The following is a 12,710-nucleotide window of genomic DNA, read 5'->3' as shown; positions in this document are numbered from 1 at the left end:
TTTGGCATGTCTGCAACAATACAATAAACATAAAATGTGCATGACATGATAAATATGCTAACTATCATATCAGTGGTTCCATCTGATATTATTTGGTATTGTTTTGTCCTGTAAATGATTAGTCAGTGTCCCACATAATGCTGTGGCTACCTCCCAACCTCTGACCCGTCCCGTAGATGGAACAGTGTGTTTTAAGAGGTTAAAATAAGTTGTTTAGTTTATGTGAATAACCTCTGCACAGCTTGAATCAAAGTTTACAGTACACAATGTGGGTGTGCAACAAATATCTGAAGTCTGGTGAGAATGTTCACTGTAGGTAAGAGTAGACGAAAGACAGCTGAGATTTTTATATTTTATTAATTAAATTGTCATAAAAAAAAATAAAAAATATATATGTACAAAAACAATAAAAAATAAATAACATATGGAAGAGCCTCAGGGACACATATGAACAAAATGAATGATTCCTCAAAAGTCTGATACGTTCCCTGCAGTGATTGCTGCCCCATTGCTAAATAGCTACTCGGCAGGTTCCAAATTGAGCACAACAGTGCTGGCTTCATAAATAAGTTTATGAATTTGAAATTTTACAAATGCCTTCCTTTGGGGTGACAACCTCTCCAGGGAAGGAACCAGGCTTTTGAGGAATAATTCATCCTCTGAGGGGGGAGGCTGGGGAGCAGGTTGAGCTTGCTGAGCTTGCTGCTTCAGGCCGTTCAGGGTGTCCAGGACGAGAGTCTCCAACTCCGCCCGTCTGTTGTTGGAGTCGGCGGAGTTTTCCTCCTCCCTGGCTCTCTTCCTGGACCTCTTTGTCGCTGTATGAAATAGAAAAAACAGTTTATGAAACTACTACTGTCCAAAAAATGCAATAGTTAGAAGTAACTCAATATCCAAATTAATATTTGTTTAAATATCTTAAATTAATTATCTATTAAACTATCTTAAATATGTCTTGTACATACCTCTTGGCACTGAAGCAGCAGGGGAAGCAGCAGAGACAGCAGTGGGAGAGACAGCTGGACCATCATCAGGGGGAGCACCAGCAGACTCTGGCTCAATGTCAGAATCTGCTTGGGCTGTAGTAGTGACAAACATGTCTTAGTTTTTTTTGTTCATACAGTATATTAATTGACTAGGACTAGGTTATTCTAACAATTACAGCACATAAAGCATTTTACAGATGCAGTCATTTAATACAACATACTGTTCTAGCCATAGCAATATCTATCCTCCACAACACTTTAAAGCAAATGATGTTTTAGTGCCCTTCATTCTTCACATTTTAACTTGTAGGTTTGGTATAGGTGAGAGTACAGATTAGTTATTTTGACATTTTTTTAGTGCAGGCTGTGAAAAAAGTATCTGTACTGACACATCAATACAAGTCAGTTATCATTTTATACATAAACTAGTTTCCATGTCGTTTCTGTGTGTGTGTTCATTCATCAACAAACCTCCGATGGTAATCCCTGATGAGCCTGCTGTCTCTCCCTCGTCCTCCATGGACCCTACACTGTACTCCACGGCCCCATCTTCCTCGACCCCTGCCCCCATGTTCCCGCTTGTTTCACGGGGGGCAACAAAGGGGTCGAGGAAAGACAGGACCGCGAAGTACTTCCACTTCTTCGCTGTCCCTGCTGCTGACCCACTCCTCGTCTCTGTCACCTTCCTCCTCTCCCTCATATAAGTGTCCCTGAGGCTCTTCCATTTCCTGCGACACACATCAACTGACAAGAACACACGTACATTAACTGTTGAATCTAGTAAACCAGTAACTTTATGCCGGGAAAGCCAGCTACGCTAACTGGGGCTATGCTAATGCTAACCAATAGCTGCAAACACGCAACAAATACATATTTACAGAACTTACCAGGTAATCCAGCCACCTCGCTTACTTTACTCCACGCCTGCTCCTTTTTATACCGATCCCGGTAAAGGAGACAGGACGTGTCGTAAAGCACGGGGTGAGCTGTAACGGCAATAATCAATTTGTCCTCCATCTTGTAGAAGAGTGATCCAGGACGGCGACGTCAGTGACGTCAGCGACGTCAGGAGAATCTCAACGCTGATAGGCTGCTGCGGAATGGCGTCACGCGATGTCGCTGCAAAAGTTCAATATTTTCAACTCGAGCGTTGAAGCGATTTTCGCAGCATCGCGTCCATCGCGTCGCGTGTGACGCGTGTATCGCGCCGCAAAGCAGTCAATCGCGTGTTTGCATTGACTTTACATGTAATCTCGACGCAAAATCGCGTCCAACGCTCTTGGTGTGAACACGGCTTTAGGGCGTGGCTACGTCCTGATTGACAGGTTGATTGACCAGTGTCCTCGCAACCATAGCAACCTCCCCGCTCCGCCCATGGCCCCGCCCATCACTACGCCTCATGCCCATATAAGTAGAATCCGTGTTTTTATTTTTCCCAGCATGCACCTGAAATTTTCAAGATGGCGCTGCCCAGATTCGCAACTATTGGCTTCCGAGCAGCAGTCCACAAACCAATGGGTGACGTCACGGATGTTACGTCCATTTCTTTTATACAGTCTATGGTTTCACACTGATTATTACACTGTATTGTGCTTTTGCGACCACTAGGTGGCAAACAACGTGTTAACGAACAAAGACAAGAGGTCAAAATTGAGCAAAATGAAGTATACGGTCCAGCAAACCTTAAATGTAATGTCCCAATATGAGGATGCAGGGACAAAGGAGGTTAAAATACTTAAATCTGACAGAAAAATGGGATAAAAACACTAATAATCAACAACTAGTGAAGCATACAAACTACTTATTAATCAATCTGCAGCAATACATAACCAGAAACCTGGTGACACGAAGACGACGAGACAGGAAGTGTGTCAAGACCCAAAGAGACGATCAATCAACACCAACAAACTCATACTCTGCTATTCACAGATATTTATGTACAAACTCACACACGATCGCAGCAGAGAAAGCAAACAAGTCAACATGAAACATTATCGATTAACCACAACAACAAACACACACACACACACACACACACACTCCTACAATATTAAAGAGACAATAAAATATTCCACACAGGCACGAAATCACGAGATGAAATAAAACGATATAATTGGATCTGCCGTGACACGATGGAAATTTAAGGAGCACACACACACACGAGCATATGGGAGCAGTTAAACAAAAGGTAAACACACACACACACACACACACACATACACACACACACACACACACACACACACACACACACACAAACAAAACCTGACAGCTTTACTTACTGTTCAGTGAGACATAAAGGGGCCAAAGTCTAATGTGTAACAGCAATCTAATTAAGTACGGTTCTCACAACTGTCCAAAGTGTTTCAGAGGAAAAAAGACAATGAGTTCATCTGCGGCCCGAGGCGAAGAAAAACTGCTTCAGAGGAAAAAAGAAAGGAAGAGAGAGGAAGAGAGAGGAAGAGCAGTTTGAAGGGAAGAAGATATTTTAAAAAAAGCAACTACTGTATTCTTTGTGTTCATTTGGGTTCAGGTGATTATGTAATCCTGGAAATCTGGAGGTTTATAGTGTTGCATGAGCTGATAACTCTGTCTTATCAGATCATTAAAAAGATGGAGGGAAAGAAGGAAGAAAGGAAGGAAATAAGAAGGGAAGGTATAGGAAAGACAGACAGTGAAGGATGCACAGACAGACGGAAGGAAGGAAAGAAGGAAGGATAGAGGGGGACGAAGGAAGAAATGAAGGAAGGACAGAGGGGAGGAAGGAAGGACAGAAGGAAGGAAGGAAAGAAGGAAAGTATGAAGGAAGGACTGAAGGGAGGAAGGAAGGAACAAAGACAGGAAAAAAGAAAGGTAGGGAGGAAAAAAGGAAGGAAGGAACGAAGGAACGAAGAAATGAAGGAAGGACAGAAGGGAGGGAGGAAGGAAGGAAGGAAGGAAGAAAGGAAGGAAAAGAAGGCAGGAAGGAAGGAAGGAAAGACAGAAGGAAGGGAGGGATGAAGGAAAAGAAGGAAGGATGGAAGAAAGGAAAAGAAGACAGGAAGAAAGGAAGGAAGGATAGAAGGAAAGAAGGAAGGAAGGAAGGATGGAAGGAAAAGAAGGAAGGAAGGAAGGATGGAAGGAAAAGAAGGAAGGAAGAAATGAAGGAAGGACAGAAGGAAAGAAGGAAGGAAGGAATGAAGGAACAAAGAAAGGAAAAAAGAAAGGTAGGGAGGAAAAAAGGAAAGGTAGTGAGGACAGATGTAAGGAAGGAAAAGAAGACAGGAAGGAAGGAAGGAAGGAAGGAAAGACAGAAGGAAGGGAGGGAGGAAGGAAAAGAAGGAAGGAAGGAAGGAAGGAAGGAAAAGAAGACAGGAAGAAAGGAAGGAAGGATAGAAGGAAAGAAGGAAGGAAGGAAGGATAGATGGAAAGAAGGAAGGAAGGAACTACACCCCTGATATAGACTAATGAATCTAACTCTGAGGTTTACACATACTTATCAAACATACTCCACAAACAAAAGAAAGAGGATTTGAACATGTGCTCTGCTCCTTCCTGCTGAGCCTGACTCCGAGTCTGTGCTTTCAGTTTTGGTAATGTTTCCTCCCCTGCTGCGGAGTTGGCTGCGAAGATCAACCGTTAACTTGTTTATCTTTCATATTCTGACTGCGGCGGTGCACTAAAAAAAGAAAAGTCAAGCTGTTATTGCCAAGCGGGCATCTACCGCCCGCTTTGAAGAGTGAACTTAAAAAAAAAAAAAGGTGCAATGCCACTATCGGCCACTAGGTGTCGTTCACAAAGTCTTGAACCTTCTCCTCTAGAAATACCAAGTCTGCACATTATGATCACAATCTCTCCTCTAATGATTGTGCTGGTGGTCACTGTGGAACATTATTATTGCTCCGTTAATAAGATTTTAAGACTTATATTAGATTTGATGAGTTTGTACCATAAACAATGGAAGTGAATGGACGTCCACTAACTTTCATGCATCACATGACTATGAATAACTTATTTCATCATAATGAGCTTATGGTTATTTAATGAGTGTTACAGGGTGTTTTGAAATTTGAATAAAAATACTTTATACTGTATATCAGTGGAGTTTATATGGAATAGACTGTATTAGGTTATTATTCATAGTGTTTTTGGTCAGTTTTGGCTCTTAAAAGTAAAAACCAATCAAGCCAAAACCCACACAGGTAGAAATCACTGCACTGAAGCCAAGACTGGATGCAGATCTACACAACATTTCAACACTAAGACTGCAGGCCAAAATCCGATTTTTGCAAACCAGATTGAAACCGCCTTTGGGAGGAAGTTTCCAATCTCATTTGGACAGATGTGTCTGAGTCTGAACAGCTCCAAACACTCATATCGGATTTGATCTCTCTACGTCTCTACGCTATTTCACTCTATGAGACACCAGACCCGCGCTTATTCCAGTTGTTGTTGCTAGGTGATATCACTGGAGGACTTATTCCAGTTGTTGTTGCTAGGTGATATCACTGGAGGACTTATTCCAGTTGTTGTTGCTAGGTGATATCACTGGAGGACTTATTCCAGTTGTTGTTGCTAGGTGATATCACTGGAGGACTTATTCCAGTTGTTGTTGCTAGGTGATATCACTGGAGGACTTATTCCAGTTGTTGTTGCTAGGTGATATCACTGGAGGACTTATTCCAGTTGTTGTTGCTAGGTGATATCACTGGAGGACTTATTCCAGTTGTTGTTGCTAGGTGATATCACTGGAGGACTTATTCCAGTTGTTGTTGCTAGGTGACATCACTGGAGACAACGGAGGACGTAAACATCAGTCCATGGACAGAGGACCAAAGCATATTCTTAATCTTTGGGGAGATGGCTCGGTTCAAGAGAAGCTCGAGGGTTTGTTGTTGCTGTCACTGTCGCAGTTATTTGACATCACACAATACACGCTAGATGACACCTCCACTCTGACAACGTTGCCATGGCAACCTGTCAGCTTGGTCATTAATGTGGCCCAGTCTGAACAGAGCCGAATCTGATTTGGACACTTGCTAAAAACAGTGTGGACAGTCAGGCCTAAACATCGGATTTGAGAAGGAATCAGATTTGAATCAGATTTGCCTGCAGTCTGAACGCAGCCTAAGAAAACCAAACAGATGCATGCAAACATACTTCTCGGTCCTTGAGCTTCATCGCCAGCACTAGTTGGTTTCTGTGATTGGCCAACGCTTCTCTGTAGTTCGCTTTGGAGAAGAGGGCAGAGCCGAGGTTTCCATGAGCTCGACATTCACCCGACTGATCACCTGTAGGAGAAGCAAGATACATGAAATTCAAACCATTATATTCACCATCTGTTTAAACTCTACACTCTATGATCTTCTCCTCTTCCTTACCTAAAGTCTTGGCCACGTCCAGGTCCTGCTGCATGTAGACCATACTCTTATCGGTGTTGCCTAAAGACCAGTAGGCGGAGCTCAGGGCCGAGAAGACTGATCCACGCAGCTTTAGCGAGCAGGTGCCGATCTTTAGCCCCGCCTCCAGCACCACGACCGACGCTCCGTGGAAACTGTGGGTGAGCAGCTCCTGACCGATGACGGACACGACCACGAACGGGCTCTTGTCCAGCTTCATCTTCTGCAGCTGCTGGTAGGTGGGCTCAAGTGTGTCTGTGAAGGTGGAAGCACACGCAAAAGATTAGTCTAGCTACTAAACCTCAACAGTCAGAGCTTCAACCGTCAAAAGTCAGAGCTGATGCCAACTTGTTGCACATGCCTGAAATCGGCCATCCGTATCTTTGTTGCTAAGGTTGTTGCTAAGGTTGTTGCTAAGGTTGTTGCTAAGGTTGTTGCTATGGTTTTTCTATGTGTTGTTCACATAGTCCGCTCTCATATTTCATCTCATGTGCTGATGTATTTGAAAAGTTGACATTTTAAGTATAGAAGGACAAAAATGAGTTAAAAAGTGAGGGGCTGCATAAATTGTCAGTATAAGATAAATAGCTTTTAAGTTTTTAATCATGAAGAATACAACATAAGGGTTAGTGACAAATAAGGGTTGGCAACATGAGCAATTCAAAAATATCTTTAAAAAATAGTTTAAAAGCAGCATCAGGTTTGTTACAATGTACATTTAGTATTTTTGTTGGTTTTGTATCAGCTGAAATGACATTTGCACCATTTTTTACCAAAAGTAAGACTGAATGCTCCTGAAAATGTCAAATGGTGTAACCACAAAAGAATGGTAAATATTTTATCCACCTAGTAAGAAAGAAGAAGAGAAAGAAATAACAAGAAGTTGGAGGAAAGAAAGGAAGGAAGGAAGGAAGGAAGGAAGGAAGGAAGGTAAAGGACTAAGGACAGAAAGAAAGAAAGAAAGAACAAGAAGTAGGAGGAAAGAAAGGAAGGAAGGAAGAGGAGGAGAACAAGAAGTTAGAGGAGAGGGAAAGAAAGAAAAAAGAAAAAAAGAAAAAGGTAACCACAAAAGAATGATAAATATTAAATATTTTATCACCCACAGAGTATTTAAGTGGACTTATACTAATAATGTAAATGTGTCCTGGTCTCCATGGTTACCCAGATGAAATGTAATATTTAGAACAATAGTATTCCATTAGCTTTATTTAATATAAAAGTTATAATGTAAGATCATGCCAAACTAGTTGATATGGTGTTAGGTAGGAAGGAAGGAAGGAAGGAAGGAAGGAAGGAAGGAAGGAAGGAAGGAAGGATGTAAGATCATGCCAAACTAGTTGATATGGTGTTTTATTGACTATTTACTGTTTTTAAGCAAGTTGAATTATTTGGTACAAAGTTTTTATGGTTACACCACTTAGACATTTTTGCCATAATCCTCTAATATATTTTCCTTCCTTCCTTCCTTCCTTCCTTCCTTCCTTCCTTCCTTCCTTCCTTCCTTCCTTCCTTCCTTCCTTCCTTCCTTCCTCCCTTCTGTCCTTCCTTCCTTCCTTCCTTCTTTCTGTCCTTCCTTCCTTCTGTCCTTCCTTCCTTCCTTCCTTCCTTCCTTCCTTCCTACCTTCTGTCCTTCCTTCCTACCTTCCTTCCTACCTTCCTCCCTTCCAAAGTTTTTATGGTTACACCACTTAGACATTTTTGCCATAATCCTCTAATATATTTTCCTTCCTTCCTTCCTTCCTTCCTTCCTTCCTTCCTTCCTTCCTTCCTTCCTTCCTTCCTTCCTCCCTTCTGTCCTTCCTTCCTTCCTTCCTTCTTTCTGTCCTTCCTTCCTTCTGTCCTTCCTTCCTTCCTTCCTTCCTTCCTTCCTTCCTACCTTCTGTCCTTCCTTCCTACCTTCCTTCCTACCTTCCTCCCTTCCAAAGTTTTTATGGTTACACCACTTAGACATTTTTACCATAATCCTCTAATATATTCTCTCAAAATGGATTAAAAGCAGAAATTTGATGCTGAGTCCACAAAAAAAAGGATGTGTGCAAGTTATTCATACATTTATTTTTACATTTTAACCCTTTAAATTTGACTATAAACCACATAGACACAAAAACCATCATTGACCCATACATATTATTAGAGTTGCACCACTGCTTGTAGAGCACATTTGTAAAATTTAGGCATATTTGATATAATTTAAAACTGCTGCATTAATTCACATCTTTATTTATTTAATGCTGACAGCGTAAAAATTCCAGTCTGTCACTCAAAATAATAAAAAAAACGCCTGCAGCAATATAAGCATGCATTTCCCTTGATAATTTTCTAATACAAATTACATTGATTAATATTCAAATAATATTTTCTGCATGATTTTCTCAGTGGAAGCAAACTGATCATCATCATCAGCAGCAGCAGCAGCAGCAGTATGGTACAGGATTTCAACTCATCCTAGGAAAGAAAAAAAAGGTTGCTGAGTCATCATTTTTATAATGAATTTTTCTGCTGAGATTAACACACAGTTTAGAGGTGACAGTAATATTCAGATTACTGTAAAGAATGCTTGGTTTGCATGAGGAGAGGCGCTTGGCTGTGGAGAAGCGTTTGCTCTGGCACGACGGAGTGAAAGGAGATATGCCGAGGTTGTTGTGAAACTCTCCGAACACTAAAACATGAGAATGAAAAAGCAACTGAATATTACCTGGAGACTTTAGCTAGTGCACCGTGGTTGCATGATTAAAAGGAGGCAGTGGATGCTCTCATATATCTGATGTTTTTTAACAAAGTGATCATCAAGGAAACCCGAGCAACGTGGAGTTCAAGAGTTCAATTTATTCATCCTCCACAAAAAAACAACAACATGGAAATTACAGTTCACGCATCCTAATCAACCGACACTGATTACTTATTTTGTAGTAGCCTTTCCATCCCTCATTATTTCTATTCATGTGATTCTGTTTATCTTATCTTTAGCTTCCTATCTCACTTGCACACGCTTCTGTTTACTTTAAATTCACATATAGCTGAAATATCTTAATGTATTTGTGTATGTGTCAAGTCATAAGAAAAAAGATATAGTATGTTAGATTATAGTAAGAAATGAGTAGAGCAAGACTAAAATGAATAAATTAAAGTCCTTCAACAAGCTAAGGTGCAGGAATAAGAAAGAGACTTTAGCAGGAAAGCTAATATAAGTTGTTGTTCAGAGTCTGTGGTTCTTGTGTTGAGTATCAGGATGCAATCAGGCTCAGTGTGACCGTCTGCTCTGCTCAATGATAAAATGACCTGTTATCACTTCATGCAAAGATTTGATTTGTTCAAATAAGAACTGTGGCTACTGTACTGTACATGAGCAGAGGATGGAACAGCATTTAATTAAAATAATGTAAAATCAAATAATCTTAAGTGATTTTAGAGCAGATATGTTTCGGTAGGACTTTAATTAGGGCTGGGTATCGGTACTCTAGACCTTTAAGGTATCAACCGAGATGAATTGATACCAAGTAGTATCGAAAGGTTTCCCATCAAACGATACCTGCAATCAATCCTTTTTGCACCCAGAGCTAGAAACTATGACTTCTTGTGTGGACTTGCTCACAATCAATTAACAGCAAGCGTTCTTGTATTTAATGCATCATGTGATTGGTCCACTGCCACAGCAGCTACAACCCGTCTGTGGTGAAGTTGAGTTAGCGCGTTTAGCAGTTAGCAGTTCAGCAGCCGAGATGCCTCCTAAACGCTCTATCCCAGAGGTGTCAAACTCATTTTCATTCAAGGGCCATATACAGACCAATTTGATCTCATGTGGGCTGGATCATTAAAAAGATGGAAGGAAAGAAGGAAGGAAGGAAATAAGAAGGGAAGGAAGGAAAAACAGGCAAAAGGAAGGAGGGAAGAAAGGTAGGAAAGAGAGATAGTGAAGGACGGACAGACAGACGGAAGGAAGGAAGGAAGGGAGAACGGAAGGAAGACAGATGGAAGGAAGAAAGGAAGGAAGGACAGAAGGAAGGAAGGACAGATGGAAGAAAGGAAGGAAGGACAGATGGAAGGAAGGACAGAAGGAAGAAAGGAAGGAAGGACAGAAGGAAGGAAGGACAGATGGAACAAAGGAAGGAAGGACAGATGGAAGGAAGGACAGAAGGAAGAAAGGAAGGACAGAAGGACAGATGGAAGGAAGGAAAAGGGCACTGGATGGCAAGTGGGCCGGTTTGCACCCCTCGGCGGGCCGTATTTGGCCCATGGGCCGCATGTTTGACACCCCTGCTCTAAAGTAAGTCTACACTACACGACTGTTACACCAGATAAAACAATGATGGGTATCTAATGAAGTACTCAGTTGGTATCGGTATCAGTTTAAGGGTACTTGGATTGGTACTGGTATTGTAATTTTCTAACCAATACCCAGCCCCAACTTTAATTTTTCTTGACCACCAAACTTCTAGGAAGGCCTGTCGGTGTGGAGAAGAAGCGTGCGGTTGTTGTACTATCAGTAAATCATTTCTGGGTGACTGGACGGAGAATTAGAGCTAATGTTTGGTCCTGAGGGCGTCTCAGTGATGTAGAGCAGAGAGAGAGCAGAGCTGTGACCTCACATACCATCTCTGCTTATGTATTTCTACTCTGCACTGAAAGAATTTGAAAGAGTATATATGTGGAACATGAGCTGAAGCAAAAACAGTTTGGCTCAGTTCATATCTGACTGTATTTTTGTAGCAGCACAGTTAAACTCTAGTATGGTGCATTTCTTTTTTTAAGTTTTGCATTACTTTTACAAATACGATGCTCAACTTAGAGACTTCTTCTTTCTTTACATAACTAAAAAGATTCAATTGTCACTTGAGTCTTACTTATCTGGTGAATAACAAAGAAAAGATCTCAGATAATACATTTATTATGTAGAGTTCCTTTTTCTTTTGACAGTAATATCAACTATTTACAGTATATAGTTATAAAGTTATATTGTACTATATTAACCCTCATGTTGTCCTCGAGTCAAGGAAAGAAGGAAGGGAGGAAAGAAGGAAGAAGGAAGGAAGGGAGGGAGAGAGGAAGGAAGGAAGGGAGGGAGGGAGGGAGGGAGGGAGGGAGGAAGGAAGAAGGAAGGAAAGGAGAGAGGAAGGGATGGAAGGAAGGAAGGAAGGAAAAAACAAAGAAAGACAGAAAGAAAGGGAAGAAGGACAGATGGAAGAAAGGAAGGAAGGAAGGAAGGAAGGAAGGAAGGAAAGAAAGAAGGAAGAAAGGGAGGAAGGAAGGAAGGAAGGAAGGACAGATGGAAAGAAGGAAAACAGACAGGAAGGAAAGTGGGCCGGATTGGATACCTCGGTGGGCCGGTTCTGGCCCACGGGCCGCATGTTTGACGCCCCTGATTTACTGGTACTGTAAACAGTTGATATGAACCCCAAAAAGTTAAAATGAAACCATTAACTGTGATATTGCGCAACATTTTATTGAATAGGTCATAAGGCAACTATATATAATATATATGTGACTGAATCTTACAGTAATTACATTTAAAACCTTTATCTGTAATAGGAAGGAAGTAAAGGAGAGAGGAAGGAAGGAAGGAAGGAAGGAAGAAAGGAAGGAAGGAAGGAAGGAAGGACGGAAGGAAGAAAGGAAGGAAGGAAGGAAGGAAGGAAGGAAGGAAGGAAGGAAGGGAGGGAGGGAGGGAGGGAGGAAGGAAGGAAAGGAGGGAGGGAGGAAGGAAGGAAGGAAGGGAGGGAGGGAGGGAGGGAGGAAAGGAGGGAGGGAGGGAGGAAAGAAGGAAGGAGGAAGGGGGAAAGGAGGGGGAGTAGGAAGGAAAGGAGGGAGGAAGGAAGGGAGGAAAGGAAAGGAAAGGAAAGAAGGAAGGACAGAAGGAAAGAAGGAAGGGAGGAAAGAAGGAACAGCCAAAACAGACGGGGTCAATTTGACCCGGGAGGACGACACAAGGGTTAAGAAAACGTATGACCCAGATTTGTCTCCGTACAGTATCAACCAATTACTTACTGGTGCTGTAAATAGTTCATATTAACCCCAACTTCACTCAAATAAAACCATTAACTGTGATATTGCGCAACACTTTATTGAATAGGTCATAAGGCAACTATATAATATATATGTGACTGAATCTTACTATTACATTTAAAGCCTTTATCTGCAATAATGAACACAGTAGAAGAAGAAAGTGGAGCCAGTAGAGACGGGAGATATTCCAGCTGCTATTTCACATGTGACAACCAACAAACTCTGGGGGATATTTACTGAGATTTTAAAGAACGTGTGTGTTTTGGCACTTGCAATATTTATTTTAAGACATGCCTCGGAGGGAATGTAAAGTTATTCGACTGACGTGATTTATCAACTTTGAGTGTGT

At 41.5% G+C, this 12,710-nt stretch overlaps 1 protein-coding gene across 1 annotated transcript in view; it reads right to left on the bottom strand.

Annotated features, from left to right (window-relative positions):
- The window catches only part of LOC128379889 (tetratricopeptide repeat protein 28-like), a 118,699-nt gene that overhangs the window by 95,588 nt on the left and 10,401 nt on the right, over nucleotides 1-12,710 (bottom strand). The window contains exons 2-3 of the mRNA XM_053339528.1: nucleotides 6,344-6,616; nucleotides 6,123-6,253 (exon numbers count right to left, since the gene is read on the bottom strand). Of these exons, the coding sequence (XP_053195503.1) occupies nucleotides 6,123-6,253; nucleotides 6,344-6,616 (404 nt within the window). The remainder of the gene's footprint in view (nucleotides 1-6,122; nucleotides 6,254-6,343; nucleotides 6,617-12,710) is intronic.

This window comes from Scomber japonicus, chromosome 19, assembly GCF_027409825.1.
Source record: "Scomber japonicus isolate fScoJap1 chromosome 19, fScoJap1.pri, whole genome shotgun sequence".
NCBI lineage: Eukaryota > Metazoa > Chordata > Actinopteri > Scombriformes > Scombridae > Scomber > Scomber japonicus.
Note: the sequence above shows the minus strand (reverse complement) of the source record. Positions and strands in the feature narration are given on the sequence as shown.